General features: G+C 42.7%; 1 protein-coding gene across 1 annotated transcript; it reads left to right on the top strand.

The window, feature by feature from the left end:
* Window positions 1-11,321: 11,321 nt before the first annotated feature.
* Window positions 11,322-21,175, top strand: dhx8 (DEAH (Asp-Glu-Ala-His) box polypeptide 8). The gene is made up of 23 exons (XM_047610073.1): window positions 11,322-11,496; window positions 11,789-11,874; window positions 11,966-12,038; window positions 12,178-12,269; window positions 13,145-13,251; window positions 13,458-13,850; window positions 13,964-14,108; window positions 14,256-14,462; window positions 14,576-14,663; window positions 15,325-15,422; window positions 15,615-15,762; window positions 16,238-16,419; window positions 16,869-17,063; window positions 17,160-17,345; window positions 17,435-17,645; window positions 17,737-17,918; window positions 18,022-18,162; window positions 18,294-18,449; window positions 18,566-18,703; window positions 18,820-18,948; window positions 19,060-19,256; window positions 19,363-19,542; window positions 19,632-21,175. Exons 1-23 carry the CDS (start codon window positions 11,388-11,390, stop codon window positions 19,849-19,851), a joined length of 3,663 nt encoding a protein of 1,220 aa, XP_047466029.1. The 5' UTR covers window positions 11,322-11,387; the 3' UTR covers window positions 19,852-21,175.
* Window positions 21,176-24,296: the final 3,121 nt, after the last annotated feature.

Raw genomic sequence — 24,296 nt, 5'->3', positions numbered from 1 at the left:
GCTCTCTTGACCCGCCTCTCAGCTAACTTTGAAACCTGAACAGGAGGATCCATTTATAAACTGTTTCCACTCTGTACCAGGTCACCTTATATACAGCACCAGCAAAACCCCTCTGTAAGGCTCCACCAGGAACATCCTCTTGACTGTACCACCTTTAATCCTCCCATTGTTTACAGCGGATAGACCTCAGTGTCGCGTGTACAGAAAGCTTAGCATGCTTCTTAGTGGGATCTCCGAAACTCACACTAAGAGGTTTTCAGCGGTCTCCTCAACAGCGGGATCAGTGTTTCACTAGAAAGCAAATACCAACAGGTACCACGTCTTGTATGCAGCAGTCGGTGCAGGTAGATGTTTTGATGTCAGACTCTGTTTCTAGATGTTGTACAAATGTCCGCGAACTGTATGTGTCTGTATTCAATATTTTACTATCTGCTGTCCTTTTAAGATGAGTCCTTGTGCACCTTGACAGAAAAGACAGGTATATAAGAGACCATGTGATGAACCAAGAACAAGTTCAAACCCTAACAGCATGTAGGGGCTTTAGTTTTCTTGATTTAACATGAAACTTCCCGTTTCGAGGACAGCGCTTTCAGTCTGAGAAGGTGAAGCTTACTAAATGACGAGGGTTTTTTGTGTGTGTGTGTGTGTGTGTGTGTGTGTTGTTTCTTTTCGGATTGTCCTTTGTCTTTTATTTTCCTCCTATTTCCTCAAGGATCCAGTTCAACCTGCTCAGTATACTTACGACTACGGAAAACACAGGCTATACGTTCAAGACCAACAAACCAGCAGGAGATGCTCTGCAAATGTTACAGAAAACGTGCATTTTTTAAAAAAAAAAACAAAAAGACATCACTACAAGCCACAACACCAGACACTTTTATTGCTTTTCCATTGTGAGGTCCTTGCGTCACTGTGACTGCAGAGGCTGCTGGGAAAACACCGATCAGCAGACGCTCAGGGGTCAACCGTTCAGTCGGAGGTCAGGGACAGTTGGAAGGTGCCAAAGAGAGTATGTTGGGTGTGTTTGGCCAGTTATGGTGCATGTGTGTCAACTTGTTGTCACAGCTATCTGTGCACAGCTGAGACACTTCCATCATCTCTGAAGATTGGCTTAAGCGCACCTATGACTTGCCCTGATCCATGATCTAACCCTAACCCTGCCCTAGCCTTAACCCTAACCCTAACCCTTACCCTACACTAACAATAACCCTGCCCTAGCCTTAACCCTAACCCTGACCCTACACTAACAATAACCCTGCCCTAGCCTTAACCCTAACCCTTACCCTACACTAAGAATAACCCTGCCCTAGCCTCAACCCTAACCCTGCCCTAGCCTTAACCCTAACCCTGACCCTACACTAACAATAACCCTGCCCTAGCCTCAACCCTAACCCTGACCCTACGCTAACAATAACTCTGCCCTAGCCTTAACCCTAACCCCCGCTCTTGAGATTCTTTGGCAGTAGCAGTAAATTACCAAGAAAGGTCCTTAGAGTCTATGAAAGCCATGTAGGACTGAAGACAAAAGAGACGCAGGAGCAAGATTTGTTTTCTGATCAAGATACAAGATGCTTTCTTGGACTTGAAGAACAACTAAATTGTCAACAAAAGATTGCCAATCATTGAGGGAATAGTCATCAGCCTCTCGGTTGATATTTTGAGCCAATGAATGACTGAAGTGTTTCGGTTTGTACGCGTTGGATCAGGGTCAAGTCGCCATGTGACGGAAGGCAATAAGAACCTCATCCAAAAACCTACATCAATATCCGCAGTACAACAAGACATCCTACGCTAGAGGACACAATGTGCAGGGATACACATGGCCATTCACTGTATAACAGCAGAGATCTATCCAGAGGTGCCACACAGTCATATATTGTCAGTTCAATACAAAGTGAAGCGGCGAGTATTTAAAAGCATATTCAGTTGCAGCGACCAACACCTTACATTGTAAATTTCCCTCCAGCCTCTTGGTATCTCGTGCAGGTTGATCCAGACAATAATAACACGCCTGTAAATACTATTAGACCTAGGATTTGTTCTTCTCATTTGGTTCTCTTTTTATGTACCTCTCAGCTGACGTCAGTGTCACTGGCATGCAAACTGGCAAATAAACAATATTCAGGATTCATTCCCACGGAGCACAGGGGTACATGCAAGGACATACAGCTAAGCTTTAGGTGACACTCTGTGCTAAAGAAATACTCACTTGTCTCGTCTTTCAAATAAAACATAACACACCCGCAGGAAAACCTCCGAATATCTACTGTGATCTCCTCTCACACCACCCGCACCTTCATCGCACCAAACCCCTCCTCACCTGGACCTGCCCTCCCTGCATTTACCCAATCGCCCCCCCCCCCCCCCCCCCCCCCCCCCCCCCCCCCCGCTGTTCCTGAGCACCCACCACCAACCCTCACCCCCCCCTTTTTGCCTCTTTCTCCGAAATACAAGTCCAGTGGGTGGTGTGATGTCAGGTTTATGTGGTGGGCTGCTTAAACCAGGTCCAGACAATCAGCGTGTTTGTAAATGTCAATGTGTGATTTTCAAATCTTTGTTTATGGTCAGGGTTTTAAAGGAAGATATTTTTATGGTAATTGTCGCTGGTCTATTTTACTATATATTTATGTAATAAATATGTGACTAAATTTACATCTCGTTGGCTCTTTGGTCTGTTATTGGCTCTCGGTTCGCCGGCCAGCTAAGCCGTGTGCTGGAAGGTGTGCATCAATGGACTAATAAATGAAACCCACAAACACCTCTCTTGTCATCATCTCATTTCTCTTTGATCGTGCTGCCATATTTGAAGGTAGTTATTACTGCTCGGAACATAAGGACACGTGTATTTATGTCACAGTATATGTGATAAACACTTGGGTCCTATGGGCTGAGGGGAGGGGCTTCTGTGGGTCACCCCACAGATACTTTATCAGTTTGGGATCTAGTGAATCTGAGGGCCAGGTCTTTTTTTGGGTTGTTCCTAAACTGTTTTTGTGTGTGTTTCTGTGTCAGGTTGAATCCTGCTGAATAGCTGCTGCCATAAAGGAGTGCCATTGCTATGGGGTGAAAGCGTCTGCTCTGGTCTAGGTGGGTGGTACATGTCTACGTAACACCCACACTAGTGCCAGGTCCAAAAGTTTCCCAACAGAACAATGAATTGTCACGAGATGGTCAATGTTATTTACTTCTCCTGTTAGTGGTTTTAATGTTGTGGCTGATCAGTGTATGTACATGCTAATGTTAGCGCATTAGCTTGCACAGGTGAGATTAGCACCTTCATCTAAGACTTCAATGTGCTGTTGGTGGAGTAAAAAGGCTGAGGCAAATGAAGGGTAGTCACAGTGAAGTGGAAAATGAAGGGATTTATGACAAAGTGAGAAGGAGGGAAGTGTTATGAAGTCAATGGAGCAGCAGAAATAGCTCAAATTGGCCATTGAGGAGTTGAGACAGAACTTGTGATGATGTTCCTAATTGGACTTTTCACCTTTTCTATACACCTGCAAATGACATCAAATTGGTGATCCTGAAGAGGCCGCCGTATGTGATAATGAAAAATGATTTTCTGCACATACCTGGTCTGCATCATCCCTCCACGAGCACATTGAAACTTCGCTCAGCCAGTTCTCCAGTCATAATAGATGAAAATGTAAATGTCCCCGATCGCCATAATCCAAGATGAGCACTTAATCCTGCTTAGATTAAGGGCGGCGATGTACGCCGGTGGTATGTGCGCACCTCCGTTTGGTGAGAAGTATTTGCATAATTGAAAAACGATGTTCTTTACAGCTGCAACTCCGTGGGCTGAGGGAATGGTTAAATGAGGAGTGAATGAAATTTGTCCGGTCGAATCAGCGTCGGGGCGGAGAGACGGGTGCTGGCAGCGCTGCTCAGTTTATCAGCGGCATGTCGCGGCTCATCCTGTCTGACTTATTGACAAATCAACTCAGATGGTGTGCTGTGAGGTTTCCCGCAGACACACACAAGGCGCGACTTCTTCAATTTGGAGTGAGTTTGCTGTCACACTATCGCAGGCTGCTGATGGGTTGCTGGCCCATCTGTCAGCTCCAGTGTGTTCCACTGTAACGGAATTATTAAAAAACTAATTTTATTAAAAAAAAAAAAAGGGGGGGGTTCGTTTTCCACCTACTTTCTAATACCCGTTGTCATGTGTTAGTGATATACCCTTTAACAGTATGGGGGCAGTTGGGATTAGCAGCTCAGCAAATTATGTAAAGTCTGCCATCAGCTCTGGTAACACCTTAAGCCCATACAGTAGAAATGTGGAGTGATTAGTATTTCCACAGGCAGGAAGTTACCACATAAAACGAGATTTATGGCAGAAGACTTCCGTGTGCAGCTTCCCCATCCAAACAGGGACCGAAGTTGGAGCCTGACCTGTGAGAGGAGAAAATGTAAACGATGAAGTGGGGTAAAGGTCTGCGTTGAAGGGCCGGGTTATATAAGGTCACTTTATGCGCAGTCTGACGGTGTGTCACCATCTGGTGTCCAAATGCTGCCCTGGATGAACCATTTATCCTCAAAATGTGTGGTCAAACCTAAATGAATATCTGGTGATGAAGATGCAGTTAGAAAAGTGCAGCTGGTAATTTGCACAGAAATATTCCATGGCAGGAACACGCCGTTCACACTACAGAAGTAACGTATTATGAAATAGGTTTGATTATCACAAAGTTAAATATTCACCAACTCCACTTGGTGTCAGTGAAGCTGATGGCTGAAGTAACAGCTGCTTATTTTACACATGGCAGGTGTTCAAACTAACACAGTGGAGCCGGGCTCAATTCTTCTATGTCCTAGAACCTTTTTCTTGTAAACAAATTCAAATCCTTGGATGTTCTGTCCTTCATCGCATAAACCCCACCCAGATGATTTGACTGGCCAGACAGATCCTTGCTGGAGCACAATCACTCAGTACATTTACATGCACGTGAAAAAGTTCTCCTTATCCGATTAAGACACCCAGATAATGTGATTGGAAATCGATTTTCTCCAGCACGTATACGCCTTAATCAGACTTTAACTGGACAATGCGTGTGCGCATGCTCACAACCTTTGTGCTGGCGTATGACCGTGGAACAAAAACATCCAAGAAAGTAGGTACTAGTTCTGCTCAGAGTTTCCAGCACTTCCAGGTGACGTTGACTACATGTTCTGCTCCATTCGGCTCCACTCAGCTCGGACTGCGTGACCGGTTTGTGGTAGGACAACACGAGTTTAATTTATTTTTCACAATATGTTTGGAAGACATAGCCCGATAATTTTTTTTATTTATAATTTTTAATTTTCCACAAAACACAAAAAATATGATGACAGCACATTCATAAAAAATAAAGTAATAAAATGACGAGATTATTCGAGTTCAATCCATTCATTTGTATAGTGAAAAGATTTAAGAAGTTTTATCCTGCAAAAGACTAAATAAAAATACACCTTTTATGAATTGATCCAAAGAATAAAAGTACAAAACAAAACTGCTAAGTTGCTCTACTTCAATAACAACCTCTGACCACTAAAACTGCTAACCTCTCTTCCGCTTCCTCTTCTTCCTGTTGTCCAACCAAGTATAAAATGCAATGTCAACATCCCGTACGTCATTGCGTCATCTGGAAGCATCGGATACTCAGCCGAGCAGATCTGGTACCCACCCAGAAGAACGAGGTAAACAGAGGCTGTGGAAGAACCACCTGAGAGATAGCTCGCATCTTATCTGCACCATAAGTAGAACGCACATTATGTAGAAGATTAAAAAAAGTTGTACTATTACCCATCGCGTTGTTGTTTAAAATGCCGGTCTGCCGCATGAACAACTCTAGTTGTTTGTTATATGACACATTAGGTCAACTGGAAAGAGGGCCATATTAACCCGCTGAAATGACACATATCGCCACCTGGTGGGGAGGAGGAGGAAATGTTCCCGTCAGTTATTCGATTTGTGACCAACAGAGTTTGTCCAGTCCAACTTTATGCCTCTAAAATTTAGTGGGTGGGGGAAAGTCTGGCTTGGCAACACTTCTTTCATCTCTGTGTTTGGTCTCCACCAGTCCCTGGCGGAAAGATTTGCAGCTCAACGCTCCACCGTGTTCGTCATACTAAAGCTCAGACAACTGTTATATCCACAAACACAGCGAATAATCCACAAGTCAGATGGGCTGGGTGAAATAAATGAAATAGCAGCTTACATAATTGATAAGAAAATGATTAGCTTGTAGGAGAAAAAGAAGAAGTACATCATTAGTTTGGAGTTTTCAGTGTCCAACGTCAGGGCTATAGTGGAAAAACACGCTGCCATTTTCCTACCGGCTTTAGCTCTTAATGAATGTTTATTTATGCCGCCGTCTTATCGTATTTGTGTTATCACATCATAATTCCCACCAGTACACACACGTTATGCAGGATTAGTAGCAGATCTCTAAATCTGAAAAAATAATTCATTCAGGTGCGTGGTGGGTGGATTATTATTTATGTGTTCATGTGGGTTACGAACGCATCAGGCTCTGTCTGTGTATTATTAGCTAACCAGCTTGCATTCGGTTTGTTGATTTGTGCCAAGAACAGCCGATGAGGGTGATTTTTTTGGCAGGAAATCAATGAGCTAAAAGACCCAGAGGCTCAAGCTAAGTGGAAATGTTGAGCCTCCTTGTAATTATTTGTGGGTTACTCTCTACAATTTGCTCATTTCATACTTTTGTTTTAACCTTGGAGAGTTTATTTCAGCCACTGATACTTATAATAATATTCACCCTTAACATTAATAAATAACCAACATTATTGACTGGCACATACTTAACATGAATAAAAGTTTGAAAGATATCCATCCTGTGTAAAAAGCTTTATAAAGAGCTTTATAATTATTGTTATTATTAATATCACTGTTCACTCTAACTTGGCCAGGAGCTGTGATTCAAGCTACTCTGCTTTCCTCAGCTACTGTAGCTGCAGTCACAAGTGGGTAGTTCACAGTGACTCATATAGAGAACTGTGTAATTGGGTCTTTTAGTGTGTAGCAGGTGAGTGTGAATGATTTCAAGCCTCCACTTTCTTAAGTCCACTTTTTTCCCCATTAATTGGCTGCAGGCTGGGTGGCTCTTTTCACTTGAAGTCCGCTATGTAGGTGGAAGCTGTTGTGGGGGCTGTGATCTCACAAAGGCAGCTTTTCCGCCAACCAATCCCTCACAGGCTGTTTGGACGGTAACCCAGCCCCCTCCGATCGCCCTCCTCTTTTCCTCTCTCTCTCTCTCTCTGGTGCATGTGTCATGCACATACACTCTCCCTCCGTCCCTCCCTCCATCCCTCCCTCCCTCCGTCCCTCCCTCCCTCACATACACATGCTTCATGCTCAGTCATAGCAGGAATTTTCCACTCAGCAGCAGGAGAACATTGCAGACAGCTGTGCTGTCAATTGCAGTATATGCTCGGATCACAAAGACTGTTTGCAGACTCTTATTTGTCCAACCTGCTTTTCCAGGCTTTCTTCATATACATAGGTGCAGGCAAACGGGCAGCTGTAGCTCCACAAAGCACATGTTGTACCTTGCACAGCTTATTCGTGTCAGTCCACAGCAGATTTCTCCATTTTGGCTCAAAAGAACGCAGACATGAGTATATGTTGTTTACCAGAAGAGTGGAGTAGAAGAATGCGAAGCCAAGTATTGAGATTATTATTTGGGGCAGAGACAACAGCCTGCTAATACCTCTCCCACTCTGCCTCTTTCACTCTCATGTATGCTCACTCTCCTTCAAAAGAATCTTTCATGGATCAGATCCAACGGAAGCTTTCTCTCTTTTCCTCTTCCCATTTCTATTCCTCAGTCTGGCTAATCCTCTCCCCCTCCTGTGTCATCAACTCTCCCCACAGAAATCGCGTATAAGGGCAGCCATGTGTCCTGCATACATCATCGCGCGTTATGTAAGCGTGAGCCCACCCACTTCCCCGTCTCCCCACCCTTGCCCATACATTTCCCAGCTTCCCCTCAAATCAGGTCAGGTGAGGACTGAGAGAAATGCCCTTAAATGGCCCCTGGAACTGAACATATATACATAATCACGAAAGCCCACAGAGAAAGTGAAAGAGAAGAAGGGTGGTATTTGAGGAACATTTTTTATAAACATTGGCTGTATTCCCGGCAAAGTGCGTAAATGGACAAAGAGAGAAAATAAACAGATTCTTAGGAGAAGCTTAAAGGGCTCAGCCCGCCTGAAGTAGCAGATTGTTCCCCCTGTTCCTCTGTTATGCTTTTGTTATTGTAGTTGATTACTTAGTTAAACAATAGTATGCAGACAACCATGTCCAATAACTAGCGAGCACAAAGACAAGTCTTAGGGGAATGGTTTGACCTTTTGAGAAATCCTGTTGTCTTTCTGAAACTTAGAAGACAAGCCTGACATCAGCCTCGTATCTGTTGGTCACAAGGCATTTTTAAATTTTTTTTTATTTTTTTTATGTGAGCTAGGTTATGTGAGGTAGCTAATTATAGTCAGTGTTTTACCTACAGTAGATGGTGGGCGGTATGCAATGAAAGCAGAGAGTACCACAACCAAAGCCAAGCAAGGCACGGCTGCAGATGTATTTTAGACACCTAAAACAAAACCCAGCTAAAAATATTTCTAGCAGTTGAGAGTGTGCATCGTATTTACAGTATTGTCACTGCATTACCTTGCCAGTCTTTTCTGATCTGTAGCTGAAGCCACTGGACTGTGGATAAGTACCTCACACGACCCCATTCCAGAGAAACTGATATGCTTTCAAAGTTGAGGCAGTGGAGGGGACTATCTAAAGTAAACCTCGGTCTAAAAGCACTGCTAATGTAATGAGAACTTTTTGGCAAACAAAAATGTATTGACTGTGAAAACACGACTCCGGGGACACACCGCATCTGTCTGTTCACTAAGAAATGTAATCAAAGTTGAAAAGAGTATGGCAAGAGCAACTTGTAGTGATTAATCCACGAATGATATATATATATGTAGATATATAAAAAAAGACTCAGCATTTCCACTTAGCTTGGGGTTCTGGGTCTCTTGGCTCATTGTGTTTTTCACGCCAGAAGTCGCTCTCAGATATTACACATAAAGGCATAGTGCCAAAAACTGCAGTTCCCCAAATGGCCGCTTGAGGCAGGCTCCAAAAGCCTGGCAATCACCATAGAGCTCAATGTTAAAACATATGTACAGCATGGTACAAAAAAAAAAGGAATTTGTATCTGTTGCTTTAATTTTTTTTTTTTTTTTTTGCTGAATTTTATTTTATAATGTGAAGATTTACTTTGAGGGGACAGGTGTGTGCCGAGGTTGTGAAGCTGATATGGCGACTCCCAGTGCCACCACGTTGAGCTTCAAAACTGATTTCTCTAGATTTGTGTGGCTTAAACAAAGGACAAGCACTGTGTTAATTATTAAGCTGTAGATGTGACGGCAGGCGTGTCTTTTAACTCAGTTATTTACTTACTTTCCATTTTTGTGTCCACAGTTTGGGAATGGTCTTTCCTTATTTTGACACGACACTGCTCTGGCACACAAAGCCAGACCCATATTTTCTTACCTCGACCTCATTCAACAGGAGGAATCCAACTTCAAGCTTTTCATCCAGTATCAGTTTTGGACCTCACTAATGCTCTCTGCAGTCAGGTTCCAGGAAAGGCTTTGCAGAAGAGGGGAGGGGGGCTCTCATATAGCAGCACATTGCATATGGGTGCAACGTTCTGCTGTCCACGTACTTTTGGCCACGAGGTGCACAAACTTTGAGCTTTGGGCTTACAGGAAAAATGCATTTTTCATTATTGAGACAGTAATAAAAGATGAACAGCTAAATAAAAGCCAGATTGTAGTTTTGAACAGTAGGGTAAGAAATACTTAAAAAAAACAAAAAAATAACCAAAAAATAAATAAATAAATACAAACACACACTGACTTGGAAAAGATTGTGTGGGATTTCTGAGGAAAGTGACCTCCCAGGAACCACCTCTGCGAGAATCCATTACGGCCTAAGTCAACATGGCAAGACATGAAAATGTAAAACGCATGCTTTTAAAAGAAGCAAGAGCAGAAATGCCAAGTGAAGCAAACACAATTAGCCACCATTAAAGAAGCTTGTCTGATGTGACATGGCAGGACACATGCGGACATAATGTTCTTTCTGAAAAACTATGAAATGCCGCAATTTACGTGAATGTCAGGTGAAACGCAGGCTCCTTTGTCAGGAATGAAACGCCGGTGGGTTAAATAAGTGGTGTGTTTATAGGCAATGAGGACTGGATTTAATAAGGAGATTAAAGGTAGGGAGCCAAGTAGACACAGACGGGAATATGTAGAGTAAACAGACAGAGGACAGTGTGCACATGTGAATGTGTGGGAGGTTCCATGAGGCTGGGTCAGAGAGTTTCAAATTCACCAGGAGGTATATGGAAGGTTATCCCAGGACACGGGGAGGACGGACGTCTCTTCTGCATCACTAGTGCTCCCAACAAAAACAGAGCTCACCTTGTACAATGCAGTGCGATGACAGCGTGAGTGATAGAACATGCAGCGCTGATTTATTGGACTGCGCGTCCAAGAAGACTCCAAGAGAGATAAACCAGTTAGTGAGTGCAGAACCATGAATCATGACCATATGTAGAGCCACTTTGTGTACTGGCCAAGATCAAATCTAAAGTAAGACGCCAAGAGTTCATAAGTCTGATTGTTATGACTCCTACATAGTAGTTTGACATCAGCTGCGCTGACATAAGTATGTGGACACCTGAACTGTAGATATCCACGGGCAGTCATTTTCTGCTATAAGACTTCAAGCCGTCCTGCAAGCCTCCCATTTGCTAATGGTTAACAAAACCCTTGCAATCAAGGACACTAGTTCAGCGGCCCATGTAATATGATTCACGTGAAGGGGGATGAGAAAAGAGCTTTTTGAGCATGCCAAATAGACTATACAAAATATTTAGTTGTAACCCCCCTCCCCTAAAGCTATAGCTACTACTGTACTGTAGACAGCTCATAAAACATATATAATTTGTGCACATATTCACACACTCCAATTCATAAAACAAGGTGAAAAGCATATCGGCTAGAAACCTCATATGGCTTTTGATTTGATATATGACCTTTGAATATTTTTATGTCTGTTGCTAAACCCCAAATGGTAGATAGATATAGAACAGTAACTGAAAACATGTGCAGATATCCATGGTTAAAAAAAAAAAAAAAAAAAAGAATTTATCGTTAGGACCTTTAGCGCCATCTTGTGATGCGCAGGGGCAACAACGCGCGTGACCCCAACGCACAGCGTTTCCGTTAAAGGCGGAAGTGGAAGTTGCCCACATCCAATATGTCCGTCGGCGTCTACGTTCCCTGAACAACAACACGAGACGTGGAGAATGGCAGACGGCGGCGTCGACGAATTATCTCAGCTTGAGTATTTGTCGTTGGTGTCCAAAGTATGTACGGAACTTGACAACCACCTTGGGATAAGTGACAAAGACTTAGGTGAGTATTTTGGGGCTCTTAACTGTAAAGCCAGGTAGCTAGCTGGTGCTAACTAGCCGTTGTTTGCTAGCTAGCCTCTGTGTTAACTGTTAACTTTGTAAGCTGGCATGTTTTCCACTAGTTTAATTTCTTTTTAGACTTTGCCACAGACTAAAGTATATTGTTAATTATGTTCATATATTTGAAATAACACCTCACTAGAGCTAAAATTGGTGCTTGCTGCCATTTGTTTCCACCAACGGTAGAGTTGGAGCTAACGTCCTGTCTAATTTCTTATTTCGTTGCTTCGCAGCTGAATTTGTCATCAGCCTCGCTGAAAAACAACCAAGTTTTGATGGGTTTAAAGCGCTATTGCTGCAAAATGGAGCCGAATTCACAGTAAGTTAATTGTCAAAGGGCAATATTAACGCTAACTTTTAACTGGCTCGACTTGGTCACTAACTTAATTTCTCTATCGTGTTTGTTGTAGGATTCCCTCATCAGTAATTTGCTCAGGCTCATTCAGACTATGCGGCCTCCATCCAAGGCATCTACAAGTAAAGGTAAGCTGAATCTACCATTTAGCAGCTATCTGTTCATCTTAGTTAAAGGTTGCTGGCAAACAGCCGTACTAAAATGTCTCTAAAATTAAGATTGCTAACATGCATCTCTTCTTAAATAATCAATATCCACCTCTTTCAGCTGTGGAAGATTCGGTTAAGCCGAAGACGGAAAAGGACAAGTTGAAGGAGTTGTTTCCGGCACTCTGCAGACCGAATGACCCACAACCAAAGGTGAGCTACTTCAGTCCACTATTTGTTGATCATGTCTCTTTGACATGCTGTTATTACCTTTACACAGCAGTGTGTGGCAATATCTTCATTTTAGGGTTGTTATGGATTTCCACATTTATCAAGGAGAAGCCGAGTTATTTATTTATTTTTTTGTGTTCATTATTGATAATAAAAAATAGTTTTGTATCCTGTGATTATGGAATCACTTTGAATTCGGCTCGAATGCAATTGTGCTCCACATCCACGTGTCGCTAAGGTTGTGCGTTAGCGGTGTCAAAGTAGTCTTCGTGTCGGCTACTCAGTTGGATGGGTAATATGTTGCCTGAACAAATTGTCACCGGTTGGACAATTGCCATTACTTTCTTAATGGAGAAAAGCTCAACAATGAACATGGCATTTCACCTAATCCTAAAGATGAGCACCTTTGTTGTTTTTTTGTTTTTGTACTTGAGGCTTTGTCACCTATTGAATTGTTTGTTTGTGTTGTGTTTGAATTTAAGCGATAACATTGTTTAATATCATGCAAATACCAGCCATTGTTGAACATTTAAAACAAATATAGGCCAGTAATGCTACCATGTGGATTGCTCTGAGTGCACTGTGGCTGATTATTGAATGAAGCAGTAACAAACAATTTTCATATCCTGACCGATCGATTAGTTGAAAAGTCAAAAGATTTTCTTTGGTTGACTGCAGCCCTACAAAATGGTTTCATTAAATTCAATATCCCCTTTCCGCTATGCTGCCTGCTGTACAGCCCTCGTCAGTCTTTAAACTGAATATTAGGAAAACTAAAATGTTGCCTAGTGAATGATGGGTGCGTTACTAATTACTATTTTTTTTTTTTGTTTGTTTGTTTGTTTAAAAAAAATCAGAAGCTACTGGATGAAGATGATGTGAAAGTGGCAGCTGATGCCATGAAAGAACTGGAAATGTTTATGCCCAGTGTCAGTGGGTCAGACTCCAAAGCAAGCAAGAACAGGTAAGACAACTGGACACATCTCATTTGTCCGCTATATTGTTAAATGCATGAAATAAAAATGCTACAGGATACAGAATTTCTATAAATAAATCTAAGTTAGTAAACTATAAAGACCAGATATCTGTGGAGTTTGTGTCAGCTGAACTTGTTTTGTTTTTTTAGTACAGTATGGTGAGTTATGACATATGTCCCACTTACTCTCGCAGGTCAGAAAAAAGTAAACACCGCAGTCGAAGTCGCAGCAGAAGCAGAGAAAGAGACAGACACAGAGACCGAGACAGGTATCGGGACAAGGACAGGAAGAGGCGGCATCGTTCCCGATCACATTCCAGATCCAGGTCTCGCTCCAGAGATAGAGATAGAGACAGGCACAGGGATAGAGACAGAGATCGTGATCGCGGCAAAAGAAGAGATAAATCTTCCCGCTGGTCCGAGCGCTCACCCAGCCCTAAGAAGGACCAAGACAGAGACTCAGACCGCTGGAAGGACAAACACGTGGATCGCCCTCCGCCAGAGGAGCCTTCTGTTGGCGACATCTACAATGGAAAAGTCACCAGCATCATGCAGTTTGGATGCTTTGTTCAACTGGAGGGACTACGGTCAGTATGAAGTCAACGCCTGTTACTTAACTTCAGCTTGGCCTGGTGGATACTGGTGGTTTATATGTCTTGTCATTTATAAGCTCAACCATGATTTATTTTCTAATTTCTAGAAAACGATGGGAGGGTTTGGTCCATATTTCCGAGCTGCGTAGAGAGGGCCGTGTAGCTAATGTGGCTGATGTGGTCAGCAAAGGTCAAAGAGTCAAAGTCAAGGTTCTGTCTTTCACTGGCTCCAAGACCAGTCTCAGTATGAAGGTAAGAAAACACACAGATTTATTGAGAAGAAAAGCAAAATGAATTGGACTTTGTGTGGAAATGACCCAGTCTGGTCCGTTCATAAAAAAACTATTGGATTGTAATTAATTATATCTTTATGATATATGTTCCTCCTCTTTTTGCCAGGATGTGGACCAAGAGACTGGAGAAGACCTGAACCCCAACAGGAGGAGGAACGTAGGCCCAGATGGAGGAGACGACATCTCAATGAGGAATCCAGACCGACCGAGCAACCTGAACCTGGGACACGCTCCTGAGCTGGAGCAGGATGATACATTGGAGCGCAAGAGGCTGACAAAGATCTCCGACCCCGAGAAATGGGAGATCAAACAGGTGGGCACATGTTCAGAGTGGGACAAGATTCATTTGAGTGTTTGGGGGAAAACGATTAATCCTGTTTGACACATTATTTTAGCATTTTACTCATGCTGTGTGTCTGCCCTCAGATGATTGCTGCCAACGTTCTGTCCAAAGAAGAATTCCCTGATTTTGATGATGAGACAGGAATCCTTCCTAAGGTTGACGATGAAGAGGGTAAGTAATATTTATAAAAAACTTTATGTGAAATGTGAAACCAAGTGGCTGTAACAGGTGATTACTTTTAATTTAGGTAGTAACAACTAAAATATTTAGTTATGTAAGTAGCTGGTGGATGAGAACCAACATTTGCATTTGTTGTCCTTACATGGACATCAGTTTGAGAGGGGTGACGTAAGCCCATGTTAATGAATAATTATCAAGGTTTTATCATGCGAATAACCCTTAAACGCCCTGATTGTTTCTCTCTGGTCGGAATAAATGCATTCATATGTTTGCCTCAAATTGAGTAAGGATCTGGTAACGTTTCAAGTTTCCAGGCAGGATGGAAACATGGAGATAGCAAAACAACCAAATAAGCGTTTGAAAAGATGAGCAAAGCTGGAATCCATGGATGCAGCAATGGAGAAAACTTGGCTCTGTCTTAAGAAAAGATAATCCTTTATTTATCCCACAGTCGGGGAAAAATGCAGTGTTGCAGCAGCCGTCATTTAAGGACAGTGCACACTGGAGAGGGGGGAAAAGTAAAGGTTTAATAAGTTCAAAAATACAGTCTTCTCTTGGACAAATTTAGTGTTGTCGAGGATTATTGTCTGGTCCTACATAACCAATGACTGAGCGCTGACTGTTTACTGTTTGGTTTACTCTTTTCATACAGACGAAGATCTGGAGATTGAGCTGGTTGAGGAGGAACCACCATTCCTTAGAGGACACACCAAACAAAGCATGGACATGAGTCCTGTCAAGATTGTCAAGGTAAATCATATTTCAGGACGGATCATATTTTCCTTTAGAACAATGTCTGAAACTACGAGGATGGTACTACATTTGACACCATCTCCTACACAGCGTTACATTTTTCGCTGTGATTTTTATGTGTACGTATGTTTAATTTGCATTGAAATTTGAACATCTAATGAGCAATTGGCTTCCCTCTGCTCTTTACAGAATCCAGATGGCTCCCTGTCCCAGGCCGCCATGATGCAGAGTGCTCTGGCTAAGGAGCGACGAGAGCTCAAGCAGGCTGCACGCGAGGCAGAGATGGACTCCATCCCCATGGGGCTGAACAAACACTGGGTCGACCCGCTGCCAGACGGTTAGAAATCTATTAGACACACTCATTACATCATTTATTAGGACACAGATGCTGGAGATTAAGTCATCAACATAAATATATATTTCAATTCAATTAGCATATTGGTTCTCGTAAACTCTGCGTTTAGATGTCATTGAGAAATGTTTTTTTTCTTTAGGGCACTAGGTTTCAAAAATCAGAATTCATCTTGGAGTCTGTGCATATGCCCTGCTTTACAAAAACCACACACTTCCTCCACACTGACAGACAGAGCCCCTCAGGCTTTCCAGTACTGGTGATGTTTATCTGGCTTCCTGCAGCCCCCCATCTGGCCGGATGGAATAGTCTTGCAGTGGTTCAGTGTGTCTGTATGCTCTCTGTAGCCCTAAGGTTTTCATTGGTGGGCTTTATCCCGGCGTAACCCACACATTTTAGTTGGAATAGACACGTTCATCGCTTCATTGTCAAGTGAACTTCTTCTTCTCTTCTTCTGCAGTTGACGGCAGGCAGATTGCCGCCAACATGAGAGGCATTGGCATGATGCCCAATGACATCCCAGAATGGAAGAAGCATGCTTTTGGAGGGAACAAGGCGTCCTATGGAAAGAAGACACAGCTCTCTATCCTGGAGCAGAGGGAGAGTCTGCCCATCTACAAGCTGAAGGAGCAGCTCATTCAGGTTGATTACAGTTTGAAATCCAAACTCCAAGGCAGAGTTTTCAGACATTTAGTTGCACGCTTCAGACGGGAGTTTCTAAATGACTCTGATGAGCTTCTTTTGAGAATGTGATCATCTTTTAACAACCAGATGTTGATGCTTAAGTTAATTTGCGCTTTTTAGGAGCATTGATAGGAGAAATCTGCCGTGTGTAAATAACCAGATTTCATCCTTCATTTTTATTTTCCGTTCTTTCTTCTGGTGCTGATGAAGTGTGGTATTTAACTATGCTCGCAGAAATGTCACAAAATGGCAAGTGCCACAACGCAGGTGGTGGAAGTGTGTGCAGTATTACTTTTCTGTTGACGTTTTTATTTACCCATTCTGGCATCATCCCCGTCCAGATTGATTAAATTCATAAAGGGGAATGGGTTTGTAACCTCTGCTGTCTGCATGTTAATCCCTTACAGGCTGTTCATGACAACCAGATTCTAATTGTCATCGGAGAGACTGGCTCTGGGAAAACCACACAGATCACTCAGTACCTGGCGGAGGCAGGTTACACCACCAGGGGGAAGATTGGCTGCACGCAGCCCCGTCGTGTGGCGGCCATGTCCGTGGCCAAAAGAGTCTCTGAGGAGTATGGTTGTTGTCTTGGACAAGAGGTGAGCTATTTAAACTTAAATGTTTAAATCTACAGTATTTTGTTTTCAGAGATTTGTTCCACGGAGCGGAGCAACTCATCATTTCTGTGTTTCCAGGTGGGTTACACCATCCGTTTTGAGGACTGCACCAGCCCTGAGACGGTGATCAAGTACATGACAGACGGTATGCTGCTGAGAGAGTGTTTGATTGACTCTGAGTTGGGTCAGTATGCCATTATCATGTTGGACGAAGCCCACGAGAGGACAATCCACACCGATGTCCTGTTCGGTCTCCTTAAGAAGGTAAGCAATGGTTCGTGTATGTATGTTTTGTTTTTGTCCAAATGTGAGAATTGAAAGGGATTCTGAAGATTTCACCTTTGTTCTCGTAGACCGTACAGAAGCGCACAGACATGAAGCTGATTGTGACCTCGGCCACGCTGGACGCCGTGAAGTTCTCTCAGTATTTCTACGAAGCGCCCATCTTCACCATCCCTGGCAGAACGTATCCAGTGGAGGTTCTTTACACCAAAGAACCTGAGACGGACTACCTGGACGCCAGTCTCATCACCGTCATGCAGATTCATTTGACTGAGCCCCCAGGTACGACTTTAATCTTAAATACACACAGGTGTTGTTCTTACCACGAGGCTTTTGCATCATTAACCTTCTCTTGTGTCTCGTCTCTGCTCAGGTGACATCCTGGTGTTTTTAACTGGACAGGAAGAGATCGACACTGCCTGTGAGATCCTGTATGAGAGGATGAAGTCACTGGGGCCTGATGTCCCTGAACTGATTATTCTGCCAGTTTATTCTGCCCTGCCCAGTGAGATGCAGACCAGGATCTTTGACCCAGCACCTCCAGGCAGCAGAAAGGTACCTTCACAATGATCTTTAAACACAGGGTACAGGTTTTGGTACAGGTTGTTATTTAGTAAGTCAAAACCAATGTATAATGCCCTGATGTTCTTCTCTTCAGGTTGTCATTGCTACAAACATTGCAGAGACCTCTCTGACCATCGATGGGATCTATTACGTGGTGGATCCTGGCTTTGTCAAGCAGAAAGTTTACAACTCCAAGACTGGCATTGATCAGCTGGTGGTGACTCCAATCTCACAGGTACGAGAGTATTTGTTGTTCATGAAGTTAATAATGTAACAAAATGAAACTTGGGAACTTCCCCAATGTTTTAATTGTGTTTGCAAATGTTTTTTCTTCTGACGTGTAACAATGATTGTTTTCGATTTCAGGCTCAGGCCAAGCAGAGGGCCGGTCGCGCCGGCAGAACAGGACCCGGGAAGTGTTATAGGCTGTACACTGAGAGAGCCTACAGAGACGAGATGCTGACCACCAACGTGCCTGAGATCCAGAGAACCAACTTGGCCAGCACTGTCCTGTCTCTGAAGGTACCGTCGGCTTTAACGGCTTTTTATGGAGCCTGAGATCCGAGCTACTTCTCTACATTTCTGACTTTTGTGATGTATTTTTTATTCACTTTTTACATTTGTGTTCTGTCTTCCAGGCAATGGGTATCAATGACCTTCTGTCTTTCGACTTCATGGACGCTCCTCCCATGGAGACGCTAATCACAGCCATGGAACAGCTCTACACTCTGGGAGCTCTGGATGACGAGGGTTTACTCACAAGACTGGGTAGAAGGGTGAGGAGGACTTTACCGTCCCTCAGCTGTAGACATGCAGAAGATTAAATAGAAATATGTCTCAACTGGTTTGTTTAAACTGTTATGTTTATGCTCAATGGTGTAATTCCTCCTAGATGGCTGAGTTTCCTCTGGAGCCCATGCTGTGTAAGATGTTGATCATGTCCGTCCATCTGGGCTGCAGTGAAGAGATGCTCACGATTGTGTCAATGCTGTCGGTGCAGAACGTCTTCTACAGGCCCAAGGTATGGCAGCCATTAAAGCCATCGGTTTGCGTGCCAACCCCTTCAGCCTGGATATCCGTATTGCTGTGTTAAATAGTTTTCTAATCCAATCATTTCTTTTGTTTGGTAAAGGACAAGCAGGCCCTGGCTGACCAGAAGAAGGCAAAGTTCCACCAGCCTGAGGGCGATCACCTGACTCTGCTGGCCGTCTACAACTCCTGGAAGAACAACAAGTTCTCCAACCCCTGGTGTTATGAGAATTTCATCCAGGCCCGCTCCCTGCGCAGAGCTCAGGACATCCGCAAACAGATGCTGGGTATTATGGACAGGTAAGACAGACCCACGGTGTCAAATAAAAGAAGCCTAATTCACATAAAATGTTAATGGCAAATAAAACCTTCAGAGCTATAAACAAGCGTGTTCTTTTCTCCTCAGACATAAATTGGACGTGGTGTCTTGCGGTAAAGCCACGGTGCGAGTCCAGAAAGCAATCTGCAGTGGTTTCTTCAGGAATGCAGCCAAGAAGGATCCTCAAGAAGGTTACAGGACCCTCATCGATCAGCAAGTTGTGTACATCCACCCCTCCAGCGCTCTGTTCAACAGGCAGCCTGAGTGGTACGACAGCACCTCACGTCTGAATGTTCCTCTCTTTAAAAGGATGTAAACATGGTCTGTGTTTAATTTCTGGCCTCTCTCACATGCAGGGTTGTGTACCACGAGTTGGTGCTGACGACCAAGGAGTACATGCGGGAGGTGACCACCATCGACCCTCGCTGGCTGGTGGAGTTTTCTCCCGCCTTCTTCAAAGTGTCCGACCCCACGCGCCTCAGCAAGCAGAAGAAACAGCAACGCCTGGAGCCTCTGTACAACCGCTACGAGGAGCCCAACGCCTGGAGAATCTCTCGCGCCTTCAGACGCCGCTGATCCGCCGCAGAGACTCGACACGGATGTTTGGACCCTGCTGGTTGAAGGGTCCACGTCGCAATTCGGTTTCAATCTGTGCTCAGTTTTTCCTTTTTGTTTTTCTTCTTCTTTCATTCTAAATTATCTGTAAATCCATCTTTGGTCATTTTAGACTCGTTATTTTAGATAAAAAAAAAAAACTGTTTGCTTTTCTTAGCACTAAAGAGCAGGAATGAAAGGAAATCCTTCATACCTGGTTTTAAAACTCTTCTGAATAGTCTGGACTGTTTACTCCAGCTCTGTAAATTCTAATAGCTTAGTGTTGATCCTGAATATGGACCTGAGGGAATTATCACCTGACTTCTCTTATGTTTCACTTAGTTCTTCGGTGTCAGACCTGAAAAATGCTTGATATGTTTTTGTATAATATCTGGGACAGTTTTCACTCGTCAGTGTGTTTTCTATCTATAATGGAACTGTGATGACGTGTCCTCATTAAACTCTACATTTTCTTACGTCTGTTGAAGTACATGGAGAGTTAACCCCTGAACAATCTGAGAACGAGCTTGGTGGTGTTGTAATGGGTCACAAAGAAATGCAATATAAATGGAAAAAAAAAGATACTAGAAAAACTAAAACTAGGAACCGTGTACACAATTTAAAGTGATAGGTTTCAATTCTCATGTTGGCAGACTAATGAATAACTCATTTCATTTGAATTCTTAACGTTAATGTTTGTTTTGTTTTTTGTGCCCTATTTCATATTCTGTTTTTTCATAGATGACTGGTACTGTTGTTTTAATCTGCAAAGATATTTTCAATGCACCTAATGGACGTTGTGCTACTTCCAAACTTCCAAAGGCATAATGTGTTTAGTGAGGTAAATATCAGCACTAATCGCTGTAATTAAAAAAATTTAGTCAATCTGAAGTATAATGTAGTACTAACGTCCATAAAGGAAAAATCCCTCTGAAATTGTCCTGAACTAAATATTAATGGTTTATGAGCTGAGGGTGTAGTGTGTGAACCTGGCCGGCAGGGGGCAGCAGTGCCACAGCTCAGACGAGAGAAAAAGAGTCTCAAATCATTTCCTGATCATAATAAAATGAAAAAGGGGTGAATTGCAGCTTTAGGTGAAATTAAACATTGTTATTTTGGTGTCAAAGTGTAAATAAGTTTGAGAACACCACAAAAAAAAAGGTTATTTTGTATGTTTTTTTTATTTGTTTTACTTTAAATGAGATGTCTTCTTTAAAGCCAGCCATGATTTTGTCAAACATTTGAGAAATCCAAATATCTGTCAGAGCATTCAGCAAATTATTTGTAATTAAATGCCTTAATTTTACCTGTTTATGTGGCTTTGTATTTTATCTCTAACCCTGACTCTGATGTTTAAGATTCCAGTTTATTTGAAAAAAAAAAAAAAAAAAAAAAACAGTTTCCAAAACCAAAGACAACCAAACTGAAACTAATTTATTATCACATTTGTGGAAAAAATGAAGCTACATTGCAGTAGTATATCTTTGTTTTATCTGTTCCCTCCACAGATGAAGAACTGGAGCAGAGCTAGAAGAAGAGAAACCACAATCAATGAGTGGAGCATGAACATTCAATTATATCTCCATGCTCCAGAAGGCTGTTTGCTGTCATATGAGGTCTGTGCACATCTTACTGAATATTTATACTTTTTTACTAGCTGGTCCATGTTGACATGCCCCAATGAATGAGCAAAGAATGTAATTAATGAAAAGGCAAATGAGGCTTAAATTTCTCCTATTTAGAATTATAATGCAAAACAGCTCTAGTGTCGCATATTAACAGATACAGTGGAAGAACAGAAAACAATGGGTTCGCTGGTTTTAATGGACTTCCAGGCAAATTGTATTAGTATCAGTTTTCAACAATAGGGACAAAAAAGATTCTTAAAACATCCGATCAGCCACAATGTAAAAACAAGAGTCATATTTTGGTGCAAATTACTTAATTAATTCCAAACTGTCCTGAAGAAGCAAACAAATACGAAGTGGCCAAAGCTCCATCGACATTTGTACACAGACGCTTCTCAGCTTGTTCGTGACCCCACAGCCTTAAAAGCCTCGTTCCAATCAGTGAAACAAACTTAAATGTGTCTGCCACAAATATTACTTCCAACCAGATGCTGCTTTAAAAAAAAAAAAAAAGGCAACAAAACAATCTACAGCATACTGTGTCAGTCATGACGGATTTCGAAAATAAAATTTCGCCATCCACCCCGGACCAGGCCTGTTCCACTGTTACCATGTCAGAGCTGGAGATGATTATCAGTCTTTCCTTTGAGTTTACACTGGCTCGCAGAGACATAATGCGCGCAGTGACTCAGTCCTCTTTAACCCGAGGGGAGGTATCTGAAGTTTCACAACCTCTGACTCACTGTTTAATAGAAAAAGATCTTGTTGGGAAGTTCATTATCTCGGCAGCTCATCTTAATTAAACAAAATGCTTGGTTGCAGGCGGTTGCGCGGATCTCGGGTGAACTTTACACTCGTCATGAGTCCGAGTTGGCCTCCTCTACGGATGGAGGACGGGGCAAAGCGAGAGGCATCTTCTGGGGAGGAAAAGACGTAAGTTTGACGGGAACCGGTTATCTTATTGGTAGAAGAAGATGGAGCACAGGCTGGTCGGCCAATTATTACTGAGCTTGAGGATCAGCTCGTTCCAGTATGAGGTGATTACTAACAGTGGGATGCAGATTTATTGGGCACCATGTGGGAGATGATTGGAAAACGGTAAAGCCTAGATCTAATCCCACTTTAAAACCCCCCAACATGTTTGTGAAATACAAACCTTGTAGTAGCATAGTTGGAGAAACTGGTTCTGTCTTTTGTAGATGATGCAGACACAGAACATGAGAGAGAGAGCTGGACATTGGTCTCATCCCTGTTGTGCAAATGTGTCTCTCCACATAGTGTCAGAACAGTTTGACTATCAATTATCATGCTGCCATCAGTCCCAGAGCCATATGTTAGAGAGAGTCTGGCCAACTCAAATCATGGGCGCCATATTTGCTACATCGGAGGGAGAATTCTACAGTGTAGCCCTATGGGGCGGATGTGCTGTGTTGAAATAAATTGCTTCTTTTCACCATTAACGGACCTATAAATGTTATTGCCAACGTCTGTCAATATGTAAAAGGCCCTCACTTAAATATCCCAGAGTCTACTTACTTTAAATATCTTAAATGAGCCTGTAAAATGCTTTATAGCCCAATACCCTCATCAGTCATGGAGCTGTGTTTACCTTCTCCTCAGTCTCAGTCTCTGTTATAACATTAGCACGCTAGCCATAATAATTTAGTAGCAACCAAGGTTATGTGTCAATTAAATTTGGTTACAGGGACATAAATCACATGCGCACGTGGGTTTCACAGTATATTTGACGGTAGCTGCTATTTTTCCAAGCATTTAGTCTAGACAGCTAGCTAGCATAAGGCTAGCATAAGGCTTGGTTAACTTCAAACATTTATTTGTAAAGTGGTGCTGGACATTAATGATGGTGTCACTTTATTTTTCTATATAAAATCTTAACAAACGTCAAAGAGACGTTGACATTTACCTCACATATTAGGGAGAAATCAGTTGACGTCCAGTTCTTCCTTTTAATCTTCTGCTCCCATAACTTTCTGTTTTTTGGAGAAAACGGTTTCCTGATCCTGTGCTGGAGCCGTAGGCCAAGTACTGCGACATATTTTAACTTTTAATACATTTTTTTTGTCTGTTATTGGCAGTTCTCTACGGGTGGATATTGGGTGACCAGCTCAGAACCAATCAGCATAGCAGGACAGCTCAGACTCTGCTTTGGCTTGTGCCTGATTACTTAAACCAGCCTCACCTGAGAATAAATAGAATAAGGGGTAATGTTGATGTCATCCACAGAGTCTCGCCATGTCTCACTTGCTGTTATATGTTTTTCTTTTTAGTTAAACACTTATTAAGCTGACAGGTTCCTTTAACAGAAATGAAATGTAGGTGTTATAGACCTAAAATGATTTATACCTAAAAAGCAAATTTTCGTGTTTTAAATGGCAGCTGTGTTTACCGGTATAATTGATGTCTCCTCTTAATGTAGGATTCCCCATTCTCCTCTTTGCCCTCTTTATATGAAGGTACATTTTAAAGTCAGTACCAGACAGTGATTTTATTTATCAGACTCCATCTCTGTGCTTTAGATTGCTGAGGTCCCTTTGGAGTTGTCCATCTTGTCTCACCATCATCTATCTCCACGTTATCTTTGCGGAGCGTCCTCCCCAGACCGGAGGTATGTGACTCGTACAAGATCCGATTTCAGTCTCCTCTAAAGAAATGATTTGACTCGGGATCAGTTTTGTCAGGACTGATATTTTTAAACCACTAGTAGGAACAATATGGCAAAGCTTTATCTGGCGCTGGATTCTCACGAGAACCGCGGTGGTTTGGCCGGTCAGTGTCCTT

This window comes from Mugil cephalus, chromosome 16 (genome assembly GCF_022458985.1).
Source record: "Mugil cephalus isolate CIBA_MC_2020 chromosome 16, CIBA_Mcephalus_1.1, whole genome shotgun sequence".
Lineage (NCBI taxonomy): Eukaryota > Metazoa > Chordata > Actinopteri > Mugiliformes > Mugilidae > Mugil > Mugil cephalus.
This window is presented reverse-complemented; position numbering and strand designations above follow the sequence as displayed.